Source organism: Dicentrarchus labrax, unplaced genomic scaffold (assembly GCF_905237075.1).
Source record: "Dicentrarchus labrax unplaced genomic scaffold, dlabrax2021, whole genome shotgun sequence".
Classification (NCBI taxonomy): domain Eukaryota; kingdom Metazoa; phylum Chordata; class Actinopteri; family Moronidae; genus Dicentrarchus; species Dicentrarchus labrax.
In genome coordinates, this window is record NW_026136715.1 from 15534192 (window position 1) to 15560759 (window position 26568).

Genomic DNA, 26568 nt, shown 5'->3' on the forward strand with positions numbered 1-26568 from the left:
CTTTAACATCTGTGCACAGTCACACACAGGAGCTATCTAAGTTCCCACAGTCCTGCGTTCCCAGGGTCCTCTCTAACCTTACCCCCAGAAAGGAGGAACACAAGACTTTTTTTCATGTTCCCTTTATGTGCCATATACATCTGGGTAACATAGGACTCCTGGGAATGTAAGACCAACGGAAAATAGGTCCCTGGGAAAATATGAATGTCTCCATCATACACACACAACTACACAACCACACAACCACACTCATGCAAATAGAGGCCTAAGACTGCAGTGACCACAGTGCTAAAATAAACATTATGGAGTTATACTGAAGTGCTACAAAAGAGACAGACACCAAAGAAAAAGATACTTATTTGCAAGGCAAACCTTTTTTCAAATCAATCAAATTTTTTTATTTTTCTGTATTTTGCAGAGAACACAACAACAAAATGTCTACAAGTGGAGTTATAATGATTTCCAATGAGTGCATGCAACATAATGTGCATAGGAATGAGTAAATAAAGTAAAAAGTATGTCTTTTAAATTAGGGTGTGTGTGTGTAGGATTGCAGTGGGAGTGTGCAAGTGTTAGGTAATGACATGTTATAATCAAGAAGAGTCAGGTGGAAGTTGCAGCACTGATCAGATGATATGTGGATTTTGAGTAACAGGAAAAGAGCAAGGAAAAAAAAGCATGCGAGAAATGATAAAATGATACATGAACTATAAATATGACACAATTTAAAAGGTGTAGATACTTAAATATGTTAATATTACTTATAAATGTTTTCACATTTAACATATATGGCAGAAAGGGAATTCAATTTCAGTCCGACTTCAGAAAATAGTATTACAATCCAGCATGATAAGATGTACTTCATTATTTCCTTACTTACAGAGCAAAGTGCAAATGATAACTCCAGAAACTGCACAGCATTGTAATATAAGAACTCAGTTTACAACCTTTTCCTTTACTCACACCACTTAGTCACTTTGTTCTTTGGAGCCTCGCAATACATTCAAAAACATTTTATGAACATGACATGTTCCCTGAGTAGCAAAACCATGATAAATAGCAAGTTAGTAATAACTAATAAACTGTTTTTTTATTATTATTAATATTTTGATAAAAACAACAAAACATACACAACAACAAAAAACAACAAAACAAACCAACACAAACAAACCAACACAAACAAACCAACAAAAAGGATAAAGGGGTGGTTGTGGAAATGGAGGGTCTCCTGGAGACAAGATTTAAAAAAGCTCCACAATTCATCTGGCCTATTATCCTCTACTAGAGTGGAGGCGGCCTGTTCCATCGATAAAAACTCCATGAAGTCCTTGCGCCAGTTCTCCATACTAAAACTGTTTGGCTTACGTTGTTTCCAGTTCATTAAAATGATCCGTTTAGCTGATAGAAAAGCCAGGACAATAATACCTTGTACAGTTTGGGGTTTTGCAGTGTCCATATTCGCACCTAATGTACAGGTTATTGGGCAGGGTATTATATCTATGTTAAGGACATGTGACAAGCTTTCAATAACATTCAATCAAAACAGGAGGGCAGTACCACAGTAAGTGCATTAGTGTACCCTCCAGCTCACAGCCATGCCAGCAAGATTTGGATAATGTGTTTGTATCTGACACACTTTGACACTTTTGTACAACTTGTAAGTGCTCTATCCCATTGTGGAAGGAAAATAGGTACACCCATATCATATATTTGAGCGGTATAGAAGACATGAGAAAAGCCAACTCATTTTTATGACTTCTGATTCCCCCAGAGGGATAGGTAAAACTGTCCACCTTTTAATGTCTTCCCTGACTGTTTTAAGAAGTTCTGGTGCATTTATATCAACAATTTTGCTAATTGGAGATCGTATTTTAATTCCTACATATTTCATACCTTGGGGGGTCCACTTAAAAGGGGATGTACCCAAATGTGTTTGGTAAGTGAGATGGTTGAGTGGAATGGCCTCACTCTTACTGTAGTTGATCTTATATATCTCCATATCCAGAAAACTGTCAATGTGTCAATAAGCTTTAGTACTTGAGAAAAAAAAAAGCAGCATTAGAAATGGTGTTAGCCTGTCTTGGAAACATTTATAAAACTCAGCTGTATAACCATCGTCGCCTGGTGTCTTACCAGTTGACAGAGATTTAACAGCAGATTTTACTTCATTTTCTAGGACAGGTGACTCCATTGATTCCCTTCCTTCCTCACTGAGGGTTTGTAAAGACATGTTTCTGAAAAAGTCTTCCATGTAATTTTCACTAGTGGAGCAGTCTGATTTATAAAGCTTACTAGAACCTTTTAAAGACTTGATTCATTTGGTTTTGGTCACAAACTAAAGACCATCCCTCATCTTTAATACTTGTACTTGACTGCCGGTTTTCTTGCTGTTTAAGTCTAAGGCGAGTAGTTTACCAGCCTTGTCACCAGTCTCAAAGTGTCTTCGGCCTAGTTAAAAAAGAGCAAATGCATTTTCTTCATGTAAAATTGTTTGTAATTCTGTTTTTATATAATCATCGAGTTCTTTAATTGAGGGTTATCTGGGTCCAATATATGTCTTGATTCTAGGGATCTGAGTTCCTTACTCAGACCATGCTTCCTTGCGTTCTTTTCCTTTTTCCTAACTTGAATAACTTATAACCCAGCCTCTGCAAGTTGCCTTAAAGGCTTCCCATACAGTCTGTACTGACTAGACTGATTTAAGATTAATCTCTATATACGCCTGTATTTTCACATTTATCATAGACACAACATTTTTATCTTTCAGCAAAGAGTGATAAAATCTCCATTGTTTATCTGGGAATATGAGTTATGAGCGTGGGAATAAAAAGTATATTCTTGTTTGTCAGGGTTAACAACACGCCAAATATCAGCTAGCTCAAGAGAGTTGCGTATTTCTGTTAAGGCATTTGACAATGCTCCATCTGATGGGAGGGGACATCCAGACCTGTCCAGCAGAGCATTACTGACCAGGTTAAGATCCCCGCCCAGTAGGATGGGGTCACTTGCAAATTGACAGCAAGTCAGAATTCAGACAAATCAGATTTATATTGTTTGATCCCATAAAACTTTACATTACACTTTGGACAAACAAAACAAAATAAAAAAAAATAAAAATAAAATTATATATATATATATATATATATATATAAATAAATAAATAAATAAATATATAATATATAATAATAATAATAATAATAATAATAATAATAATAATAATGCCAGAAGGCAAGAAGAGAATGTGAAAAACGGTGACGGACAGATTGTCCATCCCTTGTTCGTGAACAAAAAAAAATAAAGAAGGGCATGAGTGCCCGCACCAAATCTACTCAGTCCTCTTACTTGCGAGGTGTCCCTCTTGTGTGCACCAGGAATATCAGCACAAAAATAAAAATGGATTATGGATGTCAGTTACACACACTGTGTAACCTCTATACTTCCCTATATTTCTAGTTCCATTAAAATAACAAAAGCAGCATCAGCTTTTTAAACTGACCTATAGGCCTACATGCACTCTATAAACTGTGTTTTTAATTTGATTGGGCTCGTTTTCAGTTGTGGCGGATCATTTCGTTAGAGGGACCAGCAATGTTGTTACAATTTCAGAATGGGAAGATGCTGATGACTGAAATGTCAGGACTAGGAATGGGACAATATATGATTTTATTACAATAAAAAAACCACTAAGCAGACAAAGTTGCTTGTGGTGAATTTCCATTATTGAAAGTACTCTTACATGAGTGACTTGAAAAAGTGCCAAAATCTGTCCACCCAATCTGTTTAACAGCAAGTACTACAACAGTAGACTTCTTCTCTTTACCAACATTAATTTCCCTTTTTTCCTCACATTACGGCAGCAAACAGACATATGGAATCCCTGGGTTTCACTGACTGGTCATGCACTTAAACCTATTCTTGAAGTAGAAGACTTCATTATGCATGTTACTATTTTTCTTGGAAGAAGAATAGCGAAATTTGTCGTAAGCCTTTTCTGAGTCTGTTTTACTCCAGGGTAGTTTGATCTTTGATGCGTGGCTTACTATGACATCACTACAGGAGCCAATGTGGAGGATGCCCAGAGCGTCGATGTAGAACTCTGCAGTGTCAAAAGAAAATGTAGTTTTGAACAATCTTTGCTTAAATTTCCTCTGGGTTTGTTTCTTCTGAAACAACTCAACAGTGTCATCAATACACCGATTAGCCATAACGTTATGACCACTGACAGGTGAAGTGAATAACCGTGTGGTCCGATCCAACAGACGAGCTACTGTAGCTCAGATTGCTGAAAAAGTAAATGCTGGTTCTGATGGAAAGGTGTCAGAATACACAGTGCATCATAGTTATGCACATTATGACAACCAGGGTGCCCAGGTGGTCATAATGTTACAGCTGATCGGTGTATAAACTGCTTGTTAATATATTTGAAAGCATTACCTAGATGAGCCTGCCGTGCCAGGCGGGGGTCAAAGCCCACCTGCTGCACCTTGTCTGTCCTCCCCATGAAGAAGTTGATGACGGCATCAGCTACCACACAGTTGGGAAATCCCTCAATGACATGATGGTAGCCATTTCTGATATGCAAACAGTCGCCCCCCTCTCCCCCTTCTTCCACTGAAATGGTGTGACGGTATGTTGCAGTGTAGCCGGTCACCTCTCTCACTGCACCACCAACCTGAAGTCATTAAGACAGCAACAATATTGGAACAACAAATACAATTATAAACACAATAAATTATATATGAAATGCTTACTGCTTAATGATGAATGTCACTCCTCATTTCATCGTAGTTTCTAATAACACCAACGTGTGAAAACTGGAATTGACCAATTTATTAAATTATAGCCAAAACCATTTTTTGAGGTCACAATAACCTTTGACCTTTGAGTGAAACGTGCCACCAATTCAGTGTCTGGCCAACTGTTCCTGTTTCTGTTGAACAATGACCAATAAAGTCTTTTCCCAGCACATCATGGTGTCACAGGTAAGTTGAGGCATAAGAAGATTTATTATGTAAAAAACAGGAAGCTCACCCTGTTAAAATATATTCAAAACTGTGCTTCCTATCAGGTTGAATTAACTTAATTTAGCACAACTTCCTGCTGCAGATATTCTGAAGAAATCAATCTGTTAGAAGCAGAACATTTCACTTTTGGCTTTACACACCAGCAAATTGGATTTGAAATGAAACAGTGAGTAATGAATGCCAACTTTTAAGGTGTGTTGGACGGTGTTCTCATCATATTGGGTATAATAGTGTAGGACCTGGGTATAATTTCTCTAAAATTGCAATGACAATGCCGCTGGACATTGATCCTAACCATACAGACAAGGCAACTAAAGAGTTTGAAAATGAAACGTTATTGATACCTGAGTTTAATCATCTCCCTCACAACAAGCAAACACTAAACAGGACTGCAGCACAGGCCTGGCAGAGCATCAGCAGGCATGTTGTCAAGTGTCTGCAGATGTCTATAGGTTGAAAACCTTGGACAGTTAACTGTAAGGTAAGTTTATCTACATATGTAGCATGTTAGGGGAAAGTGTTTCACAAATCAATAAAACTATTGGAGACCATCCAGTGCCATTACATACCAATACCATACCAAACTAGAGGACAAGAGGGGCCAGGCATCAACGCAGCAGATATCTGCCGCACACATTGTACTGTATCTTAGCATGTATCTCACCAGATCCAGAGTAGTCTTCTCTAGGATGTCCACCATCTTCTCCAACTTGGTGTTTGCAGTGAAGATAAAATCATCATCCACCCAGAGCACATACTTGGTGGTCACCTGAGACACTGCCAGGTTTCTACCCGCAAACCAGCCCTGTACAGAAAAAAGGGTGGTCAACAATCATGAACCGCACTGTTAATAATAAAAGTAAATAATCACAATGCATGATACTTCATAGAGACATTAACTTTACCTTTCCAAATGGCATGGTGTAGTGTTCAGTGTGAGGCCCGGGCACTGGTTGAGGGTGTTCATTATCATCTGCTATCACTATGGTGACGGTGGGATAATATTGCCGTATGCTGTCGATGAGATCTTTGAGTTTGTCATAGCGTAGAAAGGTCTTGGTGGCGATGGTAACTAGAGCGCTAATATTGTACTCTATGTAGAAACAAGAAACACATATAGTAAATAAAAAGATCCCATGACGTGACCTTCTGTGACACTTTGCATCAAAATAAAACTGCTAACGATATATAAGGTCACAAACCTTCTTGGTATCCAGAGTTGTAAAGTTTCGGGATGGTTGCATGTCCAACTTTAATGGTGAAAAATGACTGATGATCTTTAGTTGCAAACTGAACTGCAGAACAAAACAACAACTGTTGTAAATTCAGGTTTCAGAATTCATCAAAAGAAATAAACCTATTTGTTATTGTTATTTTTAATGGTTAAACTATGCAAAGTTTTAATTGCCTATGCTTTGTCACTGACATCATTGCTGTTGGCTTTGAGATATGGCTGCAGCAGACATGTAGCATTCCTGAGCCATTTCTACTATACTTAGAGTGATAAACCATGGGAGGTGTTCCACAATCACAGGTCCAAAGGTTCCTTGTTGGTTTGAGACATTCCTGACTGATGCTTTGTGATAAGGTTTGTGTGTCTCCTATTGTAACTACAATACAATGGGAGTAGCATGAGAGCAAGGAACATTTCCTGCAAGTAGGTGCCTAATGCCAGAAGCTGAATGTTGGCAATCCTTATATATACACAATCTGTCAGGCGCTAGTTAATGTAGAATATTCCCAAGAGGGAGGGAATATTCGCATTCGGTCTGGAAAACTGAAAATGTTCATGACAATAACACTTGTATTTGTTATTTTATGTTTTTTTGTTTAAAAAAAAAAAAAAAATAGAACTCCTATTCAACTCCTACTAAACATCAAGCTTTCTTCTACACTACCTAGCCCATGTCATATATATTTTGCATGAAGTTTGCATGACGGGTTCGCCAGGCAAAATGTTGAAACTTTGATGCAAATAACTTTGTATGAGAAATCCTACACCCATTCAAACAGGATATAACAAGAAAATGAAGAGTCATAGGGGTTGGTGTCCACATGCCTCATGCCTAACTGCTAAGACGTAATGTCTCTTCCAACCCTTCCTGTTTAGAAAGATATTGTGAAAGCAGTGTTGTGTCAAATCTAACCTTGCTTAAACTCTCTCCCTTTCAACTTGAGTCCTGGTCACTTTTTTTGGTATTTATTAAAGTAACCATATAATATTAATAATAAAAAAAATAACCCATAACATCTTTAACCCATTTACCATAATGTCATTCATTACATATCTATCCAAAATAGTGTGATGTGTAATGTAATGTATTACTACTGATTACTCTATAGGGTTGAATAGATGAACACAACACTCAACTTTTAGGATAAAGATACGTCCACATGCTAACTTTACCTGTATCTGCTGTCTTGGGATGGAACACAGTGTTTGTATAGGTGACAAACTGCAGCTGCCTGTTCAGGGCAGAGAGAAGAAGACTCGACAGTGTCATGTGCTTCTCTCCCTCTCCTTTAACAGAGACTCTGTCCACTGTAGCAGCCACATCAAAAGTCCCAAGTGTTGCTGTCAAATATACCTGTTACACACAAAAAAGTCAAAGAAATGTAGACAGAAAAAAATGGGTATGTCAACCACAATGTAATCACCAAAATGAAGAAATTACCGTATAGTCTGGTCTTTTTTCTTCTTTAAGACCCAAACCTATGGAAAGAGAGCAGTTACTACTGGTGATATCAACACAGGGTGCTTTATCATTTTAACAAAGAATTAAATAGCAAAAGCAGCACCAAAAGGTGAAGGTGAAGATGTATTGTTTAAGCTATCAGTTTCATGTCATGTCATGTAGAATATGCTTTTACCAGGAATGATGATTGTTTTGAGAGGTCGCACCTCCACGCCCTGGGTAGGATACTGAAGAGGACTGTTGGCCTCAGCTACAATCAGCACATCTGCAGGATTGTAGGACCTATATATTTAGAACATATTAGAGAGGAAAGTACTTGCATTGATTCATCGCTGTGCAATTAACACCAATCCAATTTACTTTCAGCAACATAATTTATGTCTGGAATTGCTCACTTATATATCACTATAGTTTGACAGTGAGAGAAGAGACACAGAGAAGACTCAGTCCACTGAACAATCCACAGTTAATACAACCATGGACATGTTTTTTCCTGCCCAAACTTACACAACATGCAAGTTACTTTCGGTTGAAACAGTTTACTTTATAAAGCTGACAGAAACCAGGTTACTTATGTGCATTCACTGCATGGTCTTAATAACTACCATGCATTGAGCATTGCAAATAACCCCAGTGCAAATGATGAGACTGGGGTGAAGGACACCAAAAACAGCAAAGCACTTGCCAGTTTACAGCCAGAATGTGAGCGAGGCCTTTAAATAGACAACAGTGTGAGTGTATTCAGTGACTCAGGGGTGTCTTTCCAAACTTAAGCAATTCCTGACTAAAGCTTGCAGGTCAGAGGACAAAATCCTCCCTTAACACTGACTTATGAACTTAACACTGATTATGAAGCAGGTATGATCTTACAACAGTTTATATAGTCAAGCAGACAGTGTTTACACATGGGTGGGTTCACTGACTTCAATAATGTGTCAATTACACTTTACCTCTTCTGAAAGCTGTTGTATTCCTGCGCTCGGTGACGCTTTGTACCCTCAGGGTCAGGATGGGACTGTAAGAACGCGGTACCAAGGTTGTGGGCCCACACGCGTGGGAACATCAGATTGGAGAATGGCAGTCGAAAGGTCTCCTTATCAGCCAGACACACACATGTATTTTGAGCCAAACGACTGTGTCAAGGGAAAAAACATATCTGATTTGAAAAGGAAAATTCAATAAAACAATTCCAAAAAAAGTTCCCAAAAAAAAGTGACTAATAACATACCATGCCACATCCTCCTTTATGTGGTAGGCAACGTCACTATAGCCACGGATGATGTCTTTAATTTTCCCATCGAGGAGATTTTTTATCGGACTTCCCTGTCTTGGGTGTATGTCAACTGCTGAGCTGGTCCAAGGGCTCCAATAATGAAAGAAGACTAGCAGTAGTACACAGACTAAAATCACCACAAGACCCTTCTTACAGGTGGTACGCATCTAGAATGAAGATTAAAGTAAAACAAAGTCAAAACGGTGTAGCTCAGGTTACCCTCATGTATGTTTTGCCTCTGCTGTCTTGTGCCCTGTTCCAGGTACCGCCCTCCCTTCCGACTGGATAGGCACACCATTAGTTTAGCAATCAGGAGGATTGTTTTAAAGCTGCTGAGACGGAAGCAGACGGGGCCAGTGGGCCAAACCACCAGATAGAGTCGCTGTTGCTGTCCCTGTCTGCTGTGGAGCAGAGCTGTGTGGTGCTCGTCGTGTGTGTTACTGTTATTCCCTCAGTGGAGGGATAGCGTTATTTATTTATTGGATCAATGATTTGCTTAGTTAAATGTTTTTTCACTTCCTTTCTTTTTAGGAAGTTGTTTTGGAGTAACGTTTGACCTCATTTCCGTTGAAATAAATAGTTTAAAAGTACAAATATTTCTGGTTCCTGCCCTTCTTTAAACGCCCAGTAAAATATTAATTGTTGCGCCTCTCTTCCCCTGGACCCCACAACGTAGGTCGTAACAGAAGTTCATACAGAAAGATTATCTTCATGCGGCTAACTACTTACACTCTCACTCTCTTTTCCTTTTCTTCTTCCAGCTCAATCAGATGACATTTGAGGGCATTTACTCTTTCAGGGAGGCTATTCAGCTCATGGCATCACAACCCCATAAAATATGATGGGGTCTCATATTTCTTCATCTTACCTATTGTGCATTATGTCGAATAATTTAATTATTTAATTTAAGTCTCTCCTGATTGAACTGACTTTGATTGGATTGTTGACAATTTTGACAAGTTCCTGAACAAGCCTGCAGATATTTTTGTGATCTCTCACCCACAGAGATTGCAGTTGATATCTTCAAGATAGTTTGAAATGTTTCACGATCGAATCAGAAAAACGACTCAGTACCACCACGAGACTATAGATGCAGTTTATTATAATATTTAGATATAGGATATAAGTCAGTCCTTGTTATTAGAAAGTAGAGGTGTATGGAGATGTCAGTATCTGGAAATGTATTTTCTAAAACAATATTCATAACTGGGGGACATTGAACAATCAGAAACTGAAAAACTGTATCAAATCAGAACATTCTGTTTAGCATAGGAAATATAAACTATTTACAGTAAAGATATAAAGAAAAATATCCTTCAGTTGAAGGAAATTAAAGGGAGTATTAAATATTATTTCTACTGTTACTTTAAAGAAATGTTACTCAAATTAAAGTAAACGTGTGTGTTTAAAAATGTGGCAAAAAGTAAGTCACTTAAAATCTACTCTGTTTTGGAAATGACTGTGTGTATGTGTTTACATCAACATACAACACTGGTGGAACAAAACCATGCCACCAATGTCCAAACCAACCAGACAGAAAAGAGAGAAAACTCAGACAATTAAATGACCAATTATAAATAAAAAGAGCTATGGACACTGCAGTAGGTGCACCAAGCAATAGGCGACAGAAATGAAATAACTGCCACTGGATTTGGGGGTTCTCTCCTAAGAAATGTTTACCTGTTACTTGTCTACTATGCATTTTCACACAATTTTAAACTATTATAAAAACCCACAGAGGTTGTAGTTTTTCACATTACATTCAGACATTAGCAAGAGCAATTAGAATTAGAATTTATTTATATTTCGAAATAGAACTAAATATTGTTTCTAAAGCTTTTCTACTTTGTATTTGAATTGTCATCAAATCAAGAACAGTCTGTCTGCTGTGCTGTATGTTTGTGTGTGGAGCTTAACCTTGTCCACTGTCCTTCAGGAGAGGACAGAGAAAGCAAAATGTGGTGCTCTCTATTCATAACATTATGATTATTATGATTAATTTGGCTGTTTTGGTGTCCCTATCTACTAGAAGAAATAGAATATAATATATCCATAGATATGTTTTCATTAGTGTATCATCACCTGAAAATAAAAATTGTTACCAATGAGCTGCTCTCCCCTAAACAAGCATATTAGCAAAGTCAACAAGTCAACACTCCCTAACTGAAAAATGCCAGGTGTCCAACTGCCGCAGCTGCTCTACTTAGCACTACACATCTGATGCGGAAGGTGTATAACTGAGGAAAGTGAACTGCTGCTGAGGTCAGCTGCAGATCCTGTTGGTGTTTTGAGGGCTAACATAGACAAATCCCAACTGCAAACAATGCTCTCAAATTTTTAAAAGGGCATTTTCATGTGAAAACAACTTGGATCCACACCAATGTTTGAGTCTGCAGTAAAAACACCATAACAACAGCACAAGACAGCAAAATCTCTTCTTCTGTGTGTTTTTTCTTTTTTTTCTGCACATGAAGCCACCATAAGGAGTGGAATAGACAGCCTGGCTGACCCAATCTTGATCTTATGGTCATTATGCAGTCTGTATAGATACCACATCATGGAGCAAGATATGCGCTTTCCCTTACAGATATGGCAAGCCTTCTTTGATTGCAGTACTTTGCTACACAGGCTCTGTGCTGTGACCTTGCTTTTCACAGAGTTTTGAGAAGGAAAGCGTTCGTCCCGGTCTGGCTGCATCCACCAGAGGGATTTTAGGGGGCGAACCAAAGGTGACTGTTGCCGTAATGCTGCTCTCAAAGGAAACGGCCAGTGTCCAGGGAGTGTTCCTTAGTAGGATCTGTTCTAGGAACTCTGTCTGTTGCCCAGCACTAACACTTTATGGTTTGGCCATGTCAACAGTTATCATGAAAAGCTCAGAAATAGCCTTAGAAATACAAATAGAGCCAAAACCTCCCTTTATCATCAAAGTTGAAAGAAAAGACTGAAACTAATGTCAAAATGCTGAACTTTCCAATGGAAATACTTACTGCAGAGCAATTAAGTAGTGTAATATGATATCTGATTGTTGAGTAGTTTCAACTGTTATCTGAACATAAGCTGCCAATTTGTTCAGTTGTTGCTGAATTACGTCTTGTATTGACTCTTGTGGTGCAGCTGCTATTTTCCGATCTGCACACTCCCATGCATATTAAGATTTAACCTCACCATGCCATCATGTGGAAAGTGTAAAACAACTTAAAACAATAGTCAAAGCCTTGTGATTCCCCACAAATATCACAAAAATGCGTTGTATATTTTTGTAGAGCCATTTCATAGGACTATACATATTTGATTAATTTTGTGATTTCAAATATTTTTGTAAATATTGTGTGTTTATGATATGTGAAACTAATCAAATGATGTTTATGAGTATGTCTGACTAGAAGCAGTTAGTAAGTAAGCAGTTCAAAATATGACTGATTCTTAATAGATTCAGTGAATGCAGGGATATCCAGAATTACTTAGTAGGGAAGGAAGCTTATCAACAAATAAGTTTGTCCTCCAGATCATTTTCAAAGGTTTTCTGTTCATTACATGCAATGGCAAACTCCAGAGCATTTTAAAACTCAGACTTGGTCATTAGACATCTGACTACATGGCTATTTTTAATATTTTTTTCATCAATGTTGCTACTGTGGCAGGTACAGTGCGTGTTTATAGAAAAAACGATGGTACTTCCCTGACTGAGTGGCAAACCGGTTCTTAAACTAATTTGCTGACTTTTCATAAACTGAAACCCTTCCTTTCAAATCTTTTTTGAAAAAGCATTGAGTGTATTATATATTTAAAAGCAGTTAGTGGGTTAGACGCGTCACCTTTCAAGAAGCCTTCTTACAAAATAAGTCATAGTTGCACGTCTACAGTCTCTTTGATAAATATTTATCAGCATTATTGAACCAGTGAAACCAGTATTTCAATACCCAAACATGCCCTACACTTCTGTTCTGTATACAGACATTAGGAAGAGAGACAAACATATTTCTTACTGTTTCCGTGGGATAAATATTTCCAACGTCTGATCAAATTTGAGAAGCGGTTGTCAGGCTGGACACTACATGGGACACACACAAAAAAAGCACTGCTGCAATGTAATGACCAAATGAACAAACAGCATATTTTAATGAAATGCCTCTATTTTTTCAGAACTTCCCGTAATTGTCTCAAAGTATGCTTTCAGGTGAGGTCATATCCTATTCAGGGGAGGGCAGCCAACAATGATTTTGTGACTTCACAACCTATTTTGAAAGCCAATCACAATTCACTAAAAACAGTTCCTGTCTATCTATTTTACTTCCACATGAAATACTGTAATCTGCTCAGCTATGTAAAGAAGGATCATACAGCAGTTATGCTGTTAAGATTTATTAACGGGAGATTCATTTTATATTAAGTGTGCTTTGTTTGCTGCCTTTTAAAGTGACAGTCCCTTAAAAAACAAACCCAAACAGACACCGTACTTCGACCTGTCACTGCTGGTGTTTCTGGTAATTATTAAACAGACTATATATTTGTTATTGGTTTTATCATTTTTAACGCGCACCATCTTTCCATCTCTTTTGTGTCATAACTGATCCGAATCGGGTTTATTGCCAAGTTAATTTTACACATACAAGGAATTTGCCTTGGTGCTTTGCCTATAATAATTAAGCAACTTAAACAGATAAAAAACACATCCTGTCTGAATGACACTTTAAAGGGAAAGTACTGAATCCACAAAATGTTTTACCCTTTTTTTCTATTCTGTTTTAGTGTTGCCTTTTTTTATTCATCCTATTGTTATTGTTGAGTTTTCTTTTGTTTTATTATGGACACATTATATATAGGGAGACCGGGGCTTGTTGTCACACGGGTAAGTTGTCACATTGCAATTATCTTCTCCACCAGGGGGCACAACTAAAAAGTGGAATACCAGTTTTCTTCCTTTACATGGTCAGGTGTCATGTCCTGTCTGAGAAGAGGATAGCACATTGTGAGCTGAGATGAGCACCAAGTAACCATTTTGCACAACCCAAAGTAAAAAATATCAACTTTATATATTTCAAAATAAGCTTCGTTCAGATAAAAATCGTAACAGTGATACATGTAGAATTGTTAGAGGAGAGATTAAGGCATCCTGTCATACCTCAGTCATTATTTTGTTTTACGCTAACTTTAAGCTAGAGCTAGTGTTAGCAAAAATGGTAGTTTGGGGCAACATGTCTCTTTTGGGGTTAGTTGTCACACGCATGTTTTGATGAAAATACACTGCATATATTGACTTGCAATTTTTTAACACTATTGTTATAGTGCATTATTATATTATGCACTATTATAATAATATTATGCAGTATTACAATGATATAATATATAATATAATAATACAATATTATGCAAAGGATGGGCCCATGAAGAATGCACCCCTGGCAAATCAGTCTACGTATGCCAGAACTGCGATGTGGATGATGAGTCTGACTAGTGAGGAAATTTGTTTGTCAGGTTTTGTTTGAGTTTTTATGAATGGATCTTCCAGTTGTTGTTGGAACTATGTCCACATTTCAGGACTTTCTTTTTTTGTAATTCAATTCAATCTGGAATTTTCAGTTTAAGAATTTGAGTCTGAGAGCCATAGCCTACGTGCCAGCAGTTCCTAAGGACTTTAATCCAGTGCATGTTGCATAATATTTTATGTTAACGTTTGTTCAATGGCCTTTTCAAGCTCATTGATAAACATTTTCTCTGCCTGACTTCAATGTTCACTTTCATGTAAAACAGAACAACAACAATAATTTTGTCCTTGTTTTATTAGTTGCAAAATCCAGTGTGACATTTTACCCCATGTAGTGAGACAACTTACCCGATGGTGGGGCAACATGTCACATGTTCACACTCTCTATTTGATTGCTTATAACTCTGCACTGACACAAGATATGAAAATGACATGAATACAAAATATATACCTAAGACTTTGGTCTTTCATCTGGTACACATTATTTTTTTTTATATGATGTATTGATTCCAAGAAATATATAAGAGTGTAAAAAGTGTGACAACAAGCCCCGGTCTCCCCTAAGTCCTGTGTGACTTTGTTGATATTTGTCTTTGTGATCCAAACTGATGGATGCATTATGTTCAGTGCTTGTGTTATCCAGCTGCTCAAACAGAGCAGATGCTTTCTTCAATCTATCGCTGGCCTGTAAGCCTCAAATTGATTGTGGTGGAAAGAGTACTCAGATCCTTAACTTGATTAAAACAGTGCAGCAGTGTAAAAAAAAAAAAAATACTACTAAAAGTCTGCTAAAAGTTCTATATTAAAAACCAACTTGAGTAAAACTACAAAAAGACAAACCAACAAGTAGCTATTACTGTGAGTGTACTGAAGTTGATATAATATATAATATCTTAAACACAGGTGTAATATACAGAAGAGGACTACAATTATACTTCATGCATAAGCCATGACAGTTTGAAGCAGACAGACAGATCCTCATTTTCTTTCGTTGTTCATTTGTGTAGTCATTTTGAGAGTACTCTAACTCTCCGTTTTATTGCTAAGTATTTCTCACAGTTAAACTTTAAGAGAGTTTTGCAGCCTGCAGCCTACCACATCCTCTCTGTGGTGAGTACAAGTTGCTGTTAGAACTGGACTACATAGCATCCCCTTTCTAGTCAGTTCCTTTTTGTCACACTCTTAATGTTGATGTGGAGCACTTTGCTTTTAAATGTTTGTCTTTAACTGTAGCCTAATTTATTTTGCTGTGGTTGTATTTGTCTGACAGTTGCCATAGACACAAAGGGAATTTTTCAAAAGGATAATAACTAACTAAATACACCAATCAGCCATAACATTATGACCACTGAAAGGTGATATATAACACTGATTATCTGGTTATCATGGCAGCTGTCAGTGGGGGGGATATATTAGGCAGCAAGTGAACATTTTGTCCTCAAAGATGATGTGTTAGAAGCAGTCAACAAGTCAAAGTCAAAGTCAACAAGTCACCACTCCCTAACTGAAAAGGGAGTGGTGTCCAACTGCCGCAGCTGCTCTACTTAGCACTACACATCTGATGCGGAAGGTGTATAACTGAGGAAAGTGAACTGCTGCTGAGGTCAGCTGCAGATCCTGTTGGTGTTTTGAGGGCTAACATAGACAAATCCCAACTGCAAACAATGCTCTCAAATTTTTAAAAGGGCATTTTCGTGTGAAAACAACTTGGATCCACACCAATGTTTGAGTCTGCAGTAAAAACACCATAACAACAGCACAAGACAGCAAAATCTCTTCTTCTGTGTGTTTTTTCTTTTTTTTCTGCACATGAAGCCACCATAAGGAGTGGAATAGACAGCCTGGCTGACCCAATCTTGATCTTATGGTCATTATGCAGTCTGTATAGATACCACATCATGGAGCAAGATATGCGCTTTCCCTTACAGATATGGCAAGCCTTCTTTGATTGCAGTACTTTGCTACATAGGCTCTGTGCTGTGACCTTGCTTTTCACAGAGTTTTGAGAAGGAAAGCGTTCGTCCCGGTCTGGCTGCATCCACCAGAGGGATTTTAGGGGGCGAACCAAAGGTGACTGTTGCCGTAATGCTGCTCTCAAAGGAAACGGCCAGTGTCCAGGGAGTGTTCCTTAGTAGGATCTGTTCTAGGAACTCTGTCTGTTGCCCAGCACTAACACTTTATGGTTTGGCCATGTCAACAGTTATCATGAAAAGCTCAGAAATAGCCTTAGAAATACAAATAGAGCCAAAACCTCCCTTTATCATCAAAGTTGAAAGAAAGGACTGAAACTAATGTCAAAATGCTGAACTTTCCAATGGAAATACTTACTGCAGAGCAATTAAGTAGTGTAATATGATATCTGATTGTTGAGTAGTTTCAACTGTTATCTGAACATAAGCTGCCAATTTGTTCAGTTGTTGCTGAATTACGTCTTGTATTGACTCTTGTGGTGCAGCTGCTATTTTCCGATCTGCACACTCCCATGCATATTAAGATTTAACCTCACCATGCCATCATGTGGAAAGTGTAAAACAACTTAAAACAATAGTCAAAGCCTTGTGATTCCCCACAAATATCACAAAAATGTGTTGTATATTTTTGTAGAGCCATTTCATAGGACTATACATATTTGATTAATTTTGTGATTTCAAATATTTTTGTAAATATTGTGTGTTTATGATATGTGAAACTAATCAAATGATGTTTATGAGTATGTCTGACTAGAAGCAGTTAGTAAGTAAGCAGTTCAAAATATGACTGATTGTTAATAGATTCAGTGAATGCAGGGATATCTAGAATTACTTAGTAGGGAAGGAAGCTTATCAACAAATAAGTTTGTCCTCCAGATCATTTTCAAAGGTTTTCTGTTCATTACATGCAATGGCAAACTCCAGAGCATTTTAAAACTCAGACTTGGTCATTAGACATCTGACTACATGGCTATTTTTAATATTTTTTTCACCAATGTTGCTGCTGTGGCAGGTACAGTGCGTGTTTATAGAAAAAACGATGGTACTTCCCTGACTGAGTGGCAAACCGGTTCTTAAACTAATTTGCTGACTTTTCATAAACTGAAACCCTTCCTTTAAAATCTTTTTGGAAAAAGCATTGAGTGTATTATATATTTAAAAGCAGTTAGTGGGTTAGACGCGTCACCTTTCAAGAAGCCTTCTTACAAAATAAGTCATAGTCGCACGTCTAGTCCTACAGTCTCTTTGATAAATATTTATCAGCATTATTGAACCAGTGAAACCAGTATTTCAATACCCAAACATGCCCTACACTTCTGTTCTGTATACAGACATTAGGAAGAGAGACAAACATATTTCTTACTGTTTCCGTGGGATAAATATTTCCAACGTCTGATCAAATTTTAGAAGCGGTTGTCAGGCTGGACACTACATGGGACACACACAATAAAAGCACTGCTGCAATGTAATGACCAAATGAACAACATTTTAATGAAATGCCTCTATTTTTTCAGAACTTCCCGTAATTGTCTCAAAGTATGCTTTCAGATGAGGTCATATCCTATTCAGGGGAGGGCAGCCAACAATGATTTTGTGACTTCACAACCTATTTTGAAAGCCAATCACAATTCACTAAAAACAGTTCCTGTCTATCTATTTTACTTCCACATGAAATACTGTAATCTGCTCAGCTATGTAAAGAATGATCATACAGCAGTTATGCCGTTAAGATTTATCAACGGGAGATTCATTTTATATTAAGTATGCTTTGTTTGCTGCCTTTTAAAGTGACAGTCCCTTCAAAAACAAACCCAAAACAGACACCGTACTTCGACCTGTCACTGCTGGTATTTCTGGTAATTATTAAACAGACTATATATTTTTTATTGGTTTTATCATTTTTAACATGCACCATCTTTCCATCTCTTTTGTGTCATCACTGGACCAGGTAGTTCAACTTTTCTATATCAGAACCAGAATCGGGTTTATTGCCAAGTTAGATTTAAGACGTGCAAGGAATTTGCCTTGGTGCTTTGCCTATAATAATTAAGCAACGTAAACAAATAAAAAACACATCCTGTCTGAATGACACTTTAAAGGGAAAGTAGACAGTGAGAAAGTACCAATCTGCCTTCACCCCACCCCAAATATACAGTATAAAATATGTTAAACATGTCCTTCATTTTTGTCACCGGGTGTGTCTCTCATTATCTACTATTTATTTTCAATGTATTTCCGTTTGTTAAAGCAAACCAATGTTTGACCCCCCCCTCACAACTTGTACAGTTGGTTTCGCCCAGTACCCTCGTTCAGTGCGTTCTGTTTGAGATACTCTAAGCGACTTTATTCCTAAAAAGCCAACCTGTTATCAGATGTGTAAATGTGATAAATAATCTGTAAATATGTACAGAGATTTGTAAATGTGTGTTCAGAATCTGTGCGTGCGTAATCAGATCTTTGCAAATATGTATTCAGATTTGTAAGTATGTAGACAAATCTGTAAATGTGTACATAGATCTGAAAATGTGTGGACAAATCTGTAAATGCAGACATACATATTTATGGGAAGTTAAGTATTTGCTCCAAGAGCTGGAAATACAGACAATTCATCGGTTACAACTCAATTGCCTCTCTTGACCGTTGCTACACTTCAGTCTGCAAGAGACTAGTGTGTGTGTGTGAGGAGAGATTTGTCTGTGTGCCTCAGTAGGCACATCCACTTCTATGACCACAGAGTCACAGACTGCAGAACAAGAGTTCATGACATTTGTTCTTATCCTAGTAAATGTAGTCTTTTGGCACAAATGAGTTAAAACCTTCTTCTGTAGCCTACATGTTGAGCTCATGTAAGTCCAACCTGAGTAGGTCTAAATGAGCAAGGGAACTAAAAAACACATGTGTTGGTATGTGGGGTCTTTAATCTCTAACAATGACTCATAGTTAATAAGTTACTCATGACTGTAGCAGTTAAATGTAGTGAAGGAAAAACTACATTATTTCCATTCCTCTAAAGTAATGGAGTGGAAGTGAATTAGCATATACTTATAAAAAATACAAGTAGCTTAAAAGGTGCAGTAGATTACTACCTCCCACCACTGCATATGGATTCATGTAAATTAAATAACCGGCTAACAGGAGCTGAGAGGATTTGAAGGCTTGAAGATGGTATGTTGTAGGCTTTGTTAGGGCGACACCTAGCGGCCGAATGGTAAAGCGCCAGTTTTACATCTCTTTCTTTTAGCTTTTCTCTCTCTGCATCTCTAACTCAAATATTCCAGTGGTAATATATGCATCTTGTTAAAACGCAAACCACCAGTTTATTTCCCTTCATGCATTTCAGGACGTGAAAGGCGGCTTCCTCTACGCGTCACCGGTAGCCAGCCAATGACAAGGCCGCATTTTAAGAGCTTAGCTCGTGATGCTGAAGAATGTAAATCGGCACAGCGGCTCTCCTCTTAACTAATCATCTTGTTTGGCGACGCGAAAATAAGGACAACTTCAACCTCCCCCCCCAAAAAAATACAATACATCGGATGAATGTGACCGGCACGCGGCGATATGACTGACAGGTGTAGCAGGCTCGTGCCGTTTACAGAAACAGGAGATATGTCGCTGCAGGAGTTGCAAGCATAACCGTGCTCACAAATGACTGATCCCCCCAGCGAAGGTAATAACACACACTAAAATGAAGCATATTCTTGCTGGCTGGAAATACACGTTTGCTGAGAATAGTAATGAGAACAGAGTTAAAGATGTGGATCCCACATGGCCTTATTTCGCTTTCGCAATCTCAGTCATGTGTTGGAGGCATATAAGCGGGTGTAAATGCCTCCATTAGGGTAACAGGATCGTCGCCTGGTTTTATTAATCGTCAGGATAATAAAAGGGAAGCATCATGCAAGGAGAGAACACTTTTTTATTTTTTATGGGTTTTTTTGCCAAAGACAACTCTCGTCATGTTAATCGTTAACATCCGTCACGGGTCTTTAACCTCATCCGCGAGGCAACAGAGTCAAATGAAAACATTTTTTGGCTGTGACATACGGACACTGTGTCAAGTGTTAAAGTCCATGTCCATAAAGGACCTCTCTGAAGTCCTCACGCCAGAATGAGAAACATCTTAGTTTAAATGTTTGCGTTAGAGACCTAAAGCTGAACAAAAGAAGGAGGCATGAGTGATGATGTCATCCAGTTAAATCTTGGAGCTTCTCCACAGACAGTGATTAGTGGGACACATCACTGGGACAGCAGCATTTTACTGGAGCACACTTTGTGATTCACAGTAAGTCTCACATTCAAGTTAGAAATGATTTGTGTTGGGAATCAAAACGTTCAGTGTTGGTTAGTGTACTCACTCCAGTAGCCTAACTGTCAAGTCCAGACACTTTGATTTCCAGCTTAGTGAGACAATCTGTGGGTTTAGATTTTCCTGTTCAATTGTATTGCAATAACACACGTTACAGTTTGTTTTAAGGCACAATTTCCCTGTGAATATAGGGGGGCTTTCAGGCTCCAGGGGGCTTAAACTGTGTTGTAGTCTGGTCTCTCACTATATTGTATCTTTTCATTTTTAAAACGTGTCCTGCCTTGCAAACGTTTAGTTTATTGCCTTTTCTGACACAATGATTTGTAAAAAATAATATTGTTTATAAGCTGAAGAGAAACATTTACATACACATGTCAGGTCTGTCAGTCCATCAAATGGATCCTGGTGTATTGTGTTCCCTTGCAGACATGCTGTAATTTGGATATCACTGTGCTGGAGACGGTGTCGCCATGAAGAGCTCCAGCTCCAGATGGGCCTTCTCCCTGGGCTTCTTGGTGGGTGCCTGCAGCATCTACTTCTTCCTGCGCCAGGTGTGGTTTGAGAGGAGCTACCCCGTGCTGTCAGAGGCTCAGGAAAAAGCCACAGCGGTGGAGGAGACCCCGATCAGCTGGAAGAAAGAGGGAGCTGCTCTCATCAACCTGCTCCACCCTCACCATGCAGGTGCTTTACACTATTTCACACTGGTCCTCTACAGATAAAATCATTTTGTATGTATGGTATGGTAAAAAGAGAGTTTTAGTTATTATTAGTCTCCCTATATCTGATATCAAAGCTGCATTAAATTATGTATCCTGTATTGGATAATTACCTCTAAATTAAAACCTTGCATCTCTTACACATCATAGCTAGATTTTATAAAATACACCACTATTGACCCTTTTCACAACAGTCATTTTGATGTGAAATAGCTGTGTGAACACAGGTGTTACCAAAGGTTCCAGTTCATCCAGGTCAAACAAAGCCAGAGTGCTGCTATCGTGCATGTTGGCTCACTGGAAACACTCTGCCACATTAAATGGAACAGAACCTTAATAAGTATCATTGGTAACACCTGTGATTACCCTGTTTCATGTCAAAATGTTTGCTGTGAAAAAGGTCTATTCAATAAGAGCCATCTAATCTTGTTGTCAATTGACTAATGACTGGTCGCAGTTCAGCTATAAGAACCAATACAGAGATTCAAATAAATTAAAGAATGATCTAGTTTGCTCAAACATAATATAAATATAAATATAAATCAGCCATAACAGTATGACCACCCTAATGAGACCCTGGTGGTCATAATGTTGTTCAGCCCCATACCAACAAACTGTGATGCACTGTGTGTTCTGACACCTTTCTATCAGAACCAGCATTAACTTTTTCAGCAGTTTGAGCTACAGTAGCTTGTCTGTTGGACTCTCCGCGTACATCAGTGAGCTTTTCCTCCCTTGGAACACTTTTGATAGGTACTGACCACTGCAGACCGGGAACACCCCACAAGAGCTGCAGTGTTGGAGATGCTCTGACGCAGTCGTAATCATTACAATTTGGCCCTTGTCAAAGTCGCTAACACACCAAATTGAGGACAAAATGTTCACTTGCTACCAAATATATCCCACCCACAGGTGCCTTGATAACCAGATAATCAGTGTTATTCACTTCACCTGTCAGTGGTCATAATGTAATGGCTGATCAGTGTATATTTATATATGTTATGTATGTAGGTAAGATAATAGACTGGAAGATACATTGACTTGTCTTTGATGTCTTTCTTACTTATCTGTAACATTCACATACCAAAATGGAGTGAAAAAATCAGAAAAAAACTGATTGGAAAGGGAGAAGTGGTGCTCTTGTTTAAGGTTAGCTCCACTGCACACCAGTTAACATTGTTATGTATTGCACTGTTTGCTGTGTCCCTCTAGATGAGGACAGTCGGGTGGCAGATGTGTTGTACCAGAAGGTACGTGTTCTCTGTTGGGTGATGACAGGGCCATATAACTTGCAGAGCAGAGCCCGCCATGTCAGGGCCACTTGGAGTCGTCACTGCAACGTGGTGGTGTTCATGAGCTCTGTGGAGGACCCAGACTTCCCCACTGTGGGCCTGGGCACTAAGGAGGGCCGTGACCAGCTCTACTGGAAGACCATTCGAGCCTTCCATTATGTCTACGAGCACCATGCCAATGAAGCGGATTGGTTCTTAAAAGCAGACGACGACACCTACGTGGTGGTGGACAACCTGCGCTGGATTCTGTCCAACCACACCCCTGAAGAGCCCATCTACTTCGGCAAACGCTTCAAGCCTTACACCAAGCAAGGCTACATGAGTGGAGGGGCAGGCTATGTGCTTAGCAAAGAGGCCCTCAAAAGATTTGTGGAAGGCTTTCGGACCAAAGTTTGCACACACACCACCCCTGTAGAGGACTTAGCACTGGGGCAGTGTTTGGAGAAGATGGGTGTTGTGGCGGGGGACTCTAGAGATACTTTGCATCGAGAAACCTTCCACCCATTTGTGCCAGAGCACCATCTAACTGGCAAGTTCTCCAAGAGCTTCTGGTACTGGAGCTATTGTTACTACGCTATTGTTGAGGCAAGTCCCTTCACTTCTGTTTTATTTATGAGCTAGTGTTGTGAAATGGCACTACAGTATGGTATAAATGGTAAAAGAAAACATATATATCATACCCGTGCTTAAGAATTAAGGTGCATACCATATAATTGCACTGTAAGCTGTCCAATAAAGGTAAAATGCCTAAAAGTGCCTAAAATGGCACCATTACTAAAATCACAAAGTGATTTATGGTTTCTTGGTGAGACAGACATCCTGTGGAGTGGATTAGGCTTATTAGAAAGAAGCAAGTCAGGTTAGGAAGACATGCTGTTGAGGGGTGAAGCTGTTCTAAATCCTTTAATAACATTAGTGTACATCTGCACCTCAAAGGAGAGAATTACTCTTTTATTATGAAATGTACAGTAGAGACCTATTTCCTTACTGAAAGTGAATAGTTTGCAGTAGTCTGTTTATTTTGCTTTTGATGAATTAAACAAAATGAAGGTGTTGATATAAATGACTCATCACAGAGATAATAACTAAATAAATTAATATGTCATTATCTGGCACTTTCAAATTCCGTACCTGACCCCTGCATAGAACGAGTGAATCGAAACAGAAATGAGTTCATTTTAAAGTAGATGATTGCAGCAGAGACAATGTCCTGTCAACAAAAGGAAAATTGGTCAATTTGTCGCTGATGATGCAACTAATTTATTGTAATTTGCAATTAAAATGAGACAGTTCCATTGCTGATCCTGTCAAACACTGCCTGCCAGTGTGTGTAGCTGCTTTGTCCTCTGTCTTTGAGAGGGAAACAAGAAAACAAATTAACTTTTAATATCAAAGTAATTGGAATTTTTTTTTTTTTTATCAGACTGTTAAAATGGAAATTTGTGGTTTCAGAACTGTCAACATATGACAGTATGACCAAAGAACTAAAGGATAAGGCTGTTGAGCTTCTTTATTCTTCTTATTGTGATCAAAAACAAAAAGAACAAAGCAAACAATGACTTGTGACCACAAACAAGTATTTTCTTTGCCAAATCTTGATTGTACCTTTGTGCCATAGACCTCTGCTGTCCAAAAACAGATAAAATCACATAAATGAGCCACACTGTTGCACCGCGTAGCAGCTTTCATCAGGATGAACATAGACACTTTATTTTGAGTCAGACTTAAATACATCATCCTGCTGCTGAATATACTCGCACACAAAATGTGTATTAATCCACAGTTAAAATTAGTCCCCAACAAAAGCACCATTTACTGCTGTTTGAGTAACATTTTCTAAAAACCTCAGAGCCCAGTTGTTTTAGGAAATGGTCCTTTTTTTTAAATAAACAGGAAGGAACAGGCTAAAATATTGTTGGTTTTAGTCTTTTCATTGAATTTGTAAAATAATGCCAGCCTTATCCTTCAAATGTTATTAGCAAATGAAAACACATGAGAGGTGTTACATGTAGCATTTTTATACAAGAAGTGATAGTTTTTTTCTTTTTTACAATGACTTATTAGTAATCGCAAAAATGGGATTACCACTTTGTAAAATGGAGACCTGACCATATTTGCTCATTATGCTGTTTGCATACAAAATATTCCTACATGATTTTCTTCCCTTGCATTACACCAGTTATTTCTCTTTATTTAACAGGCAAAGTCTTATCCACGTAAAAATGTTTGTACTTCAAACAATCAATTTCTCTTTTGTTCTGTAAAGTGATGTACATTTGTGCAGTAAAACCTGTAAGATTTGATTGCAGTGTGTTGGATGATAGAGACTCCTTTTGACAGTTGGTTTTGTTTGTTTATATGTCTCATAATTGTTCAATTCTACATGCAGCATCTTTAAAGTTTGTTATAATGTCGCTGTAATGAATGGCTTTTTAAATCTTTTTTCTAACTTGTATCTTTAATGTGTGTGTGTGTGTGTGTGTGTGTGTGTGTGTGTGTGTGTGTGTGTGTGTGTGTGTGTGTGTGTGTGTGTGTGTGTGTGTGTGTGTGTGTTATTCTTCCCCAGGGTCCACAGTGCTGCTCTGACCTGGCAGTATCTTTCCATTATGTAGAAGCAGAGCTGATGTACACACTGGAATACTACACCTATCACCTGAGAGCGTATGGCTACAGGTCACGCTACCGGCCCCCCTTGCGCCAGAGTCTGAGCCTCGGCCCACTCTCCCAGACAGTCGTGACGGCGAAGTTTAAAGGGGTGCAGGAGGTGACAGATGGAAGGATTCACACAACTTCAGCCTTCTTTGTTAGTGGAAACCAAACTAAAGCAGAGACGGAGTCAGAGAAAGCTGGGAAAGACGATCTAAACTCTGGCGTCACTGAGAACAGGACTGCAGTTACACATGGCAGGCACCGCTGATTCTGTGTTTTAGCTGGTTTTGTCTGTGCATGACTGTGCCAGAGAGCTGTATTAACCAGTATGTTGGCCTACTAATGTTTTTATTCCGACAGGGCTTTCTTAATCCGATCACAGTATATTCTAGTCAGTATGACACTGTAAGAGCTCAGTGTGAGTGGTTAAAATCTCATATGATTCTGTGGCAGCTCTATATGGTTATATTTTAACCACGATAAACATTAACTTTAGATTATTTACATTGGACATGATCATTTACAGCAACATTTAAATGTCACAGTCACATATGTATGCTTGGAATGATGCAAGAGGCACATAGAATATCATTTTAATGTGTTTTACAAGTACTTGATCGGAGCCAATAATACAGTAGCAGATGTTTTGAAAGATTTTTTTTATCATTTTTAATTGTTTTTTTTTTTTTTCTTGAAATGGAGAGCAGCAACACATGACAGTGTTTGTCACAACTTTAGCTTCTTTTATGTATGGCCTCTTTGCTTTTCTGGTGTTAAATCTGATTTTGCTGGTATTTCTTTTCTGATGTTCCATTTTAATTATTTAAAACATTTTTTGGCTTTCTGAAACAAAATGCAAAATGACTTTGGAATTACTGTTTTTTTTTTTTTTGCCTTTGTGTCTTATTTTTTCTTTTTAATTTCCCTTTGAATCTTCTGCATTTAAATAGTTAATGCAGACTCTAAATTCACAGCCAGCAGTGATATGATTTTTGTTTCTGTAAGAAAAGCAACAACTGTGCTGTGAAAATGTATTTTCTTTTTACCTTTGATTGATGTGAGATGCTCTGAGAAGTGCGTACTTGAAACCCCCTGTGCTTCTGTTTGAGATCGCTGTAGCGTTTGATGAACACAGTATTATACAAAACTCCAATGAA

General features: G+C 38.3%; 2 protein-coding genes across 9 annotated transcripts; one reads left to right on the plus strand and one right to left on the minus strand.

Moving 5' to 3' along the window:
* Positions 1-373: 373 nt before the first annotated feature.
* On the minus strand, positions 374-17976 carry b4galnt1a (beta-1,4-N-acetyl-galactosaminyl transferase 1a). 5 transcript variants are annotated; one of them, XM_051424920.1, is made up of 12 exons: positions 17812-17952; positions 12980-13044; positions 8949-9160; positions 8671-8853; positions 7896-8002; positions 7700-7737; positions 7432-7612; positions 6227-6319; positions 5930-6117; positions 5689-5829; positions 4435-4672; positions 374-4096 (listed from the first exon to the last, which is right to left on the minus strand). In XM_051424920.1, the coding sequence occupies exons 3-12, from the start codon at positions 9158-9160 to the stop codon at positions 3885-3887; spliced, it is 1593 nt and encodes a 530-aa protein (XP_051280880.1). In that variant the 5' UTR covers positions 12980-13044; positions 17812-17952; the 3' UTR covers positions 374-3884. The 5 variants fall into 5 exon arrangements, with proteins under 5 accessions (XP_051280880.1, XP_051280878.1, XP_051280882.1 ...); XM_051424918.1 differs by lacking the exon at positions 12980-13044 and having other exon boundaries at positions 17812-17969; XM_051424922.1 differs by lacking the exon at positions 8949-9160 and having other exon boundaries at positions 17812-17951.
* Positions 11577-26568, plus strand: c1galt1la (core 1 synthase, glycoprotein-N-acetylgalactosamine 3-beta-galactosyltransferase 1, like a). Of its 4 annotated transcripts, none has more exons than XM_051424926.1 (4): positions 11577-11722; positions 21181-21435; positions 22683-23347; positions 25329-26568. In XM_051424926.1, the coding sequence occupies exons 2-4, from the start codon at positions 21225-21227 to the stop codon at positions 25677-25679; spliced, it is 1227 nt and encodes a 408-aa protein (XP_051280886.1). In that variant the 5' UTR covers positions 11577-11722; positions 21181-21224; the 3' UTR covers positions 25680-26568. The 4 variants fall into 4 exon arrangements, with proteins under 4 accessions (XP_051280886.1, XP_051280887.1, XP_051280883.1 ...); XM_051424927.1 differs by lacking the exon at positions 11577-11722 and adding an exon at positions 16457-16548; XM_051424923.1 differs by lacking the exon at positions 11577-11722 and adding an exon at positions 19837-20115.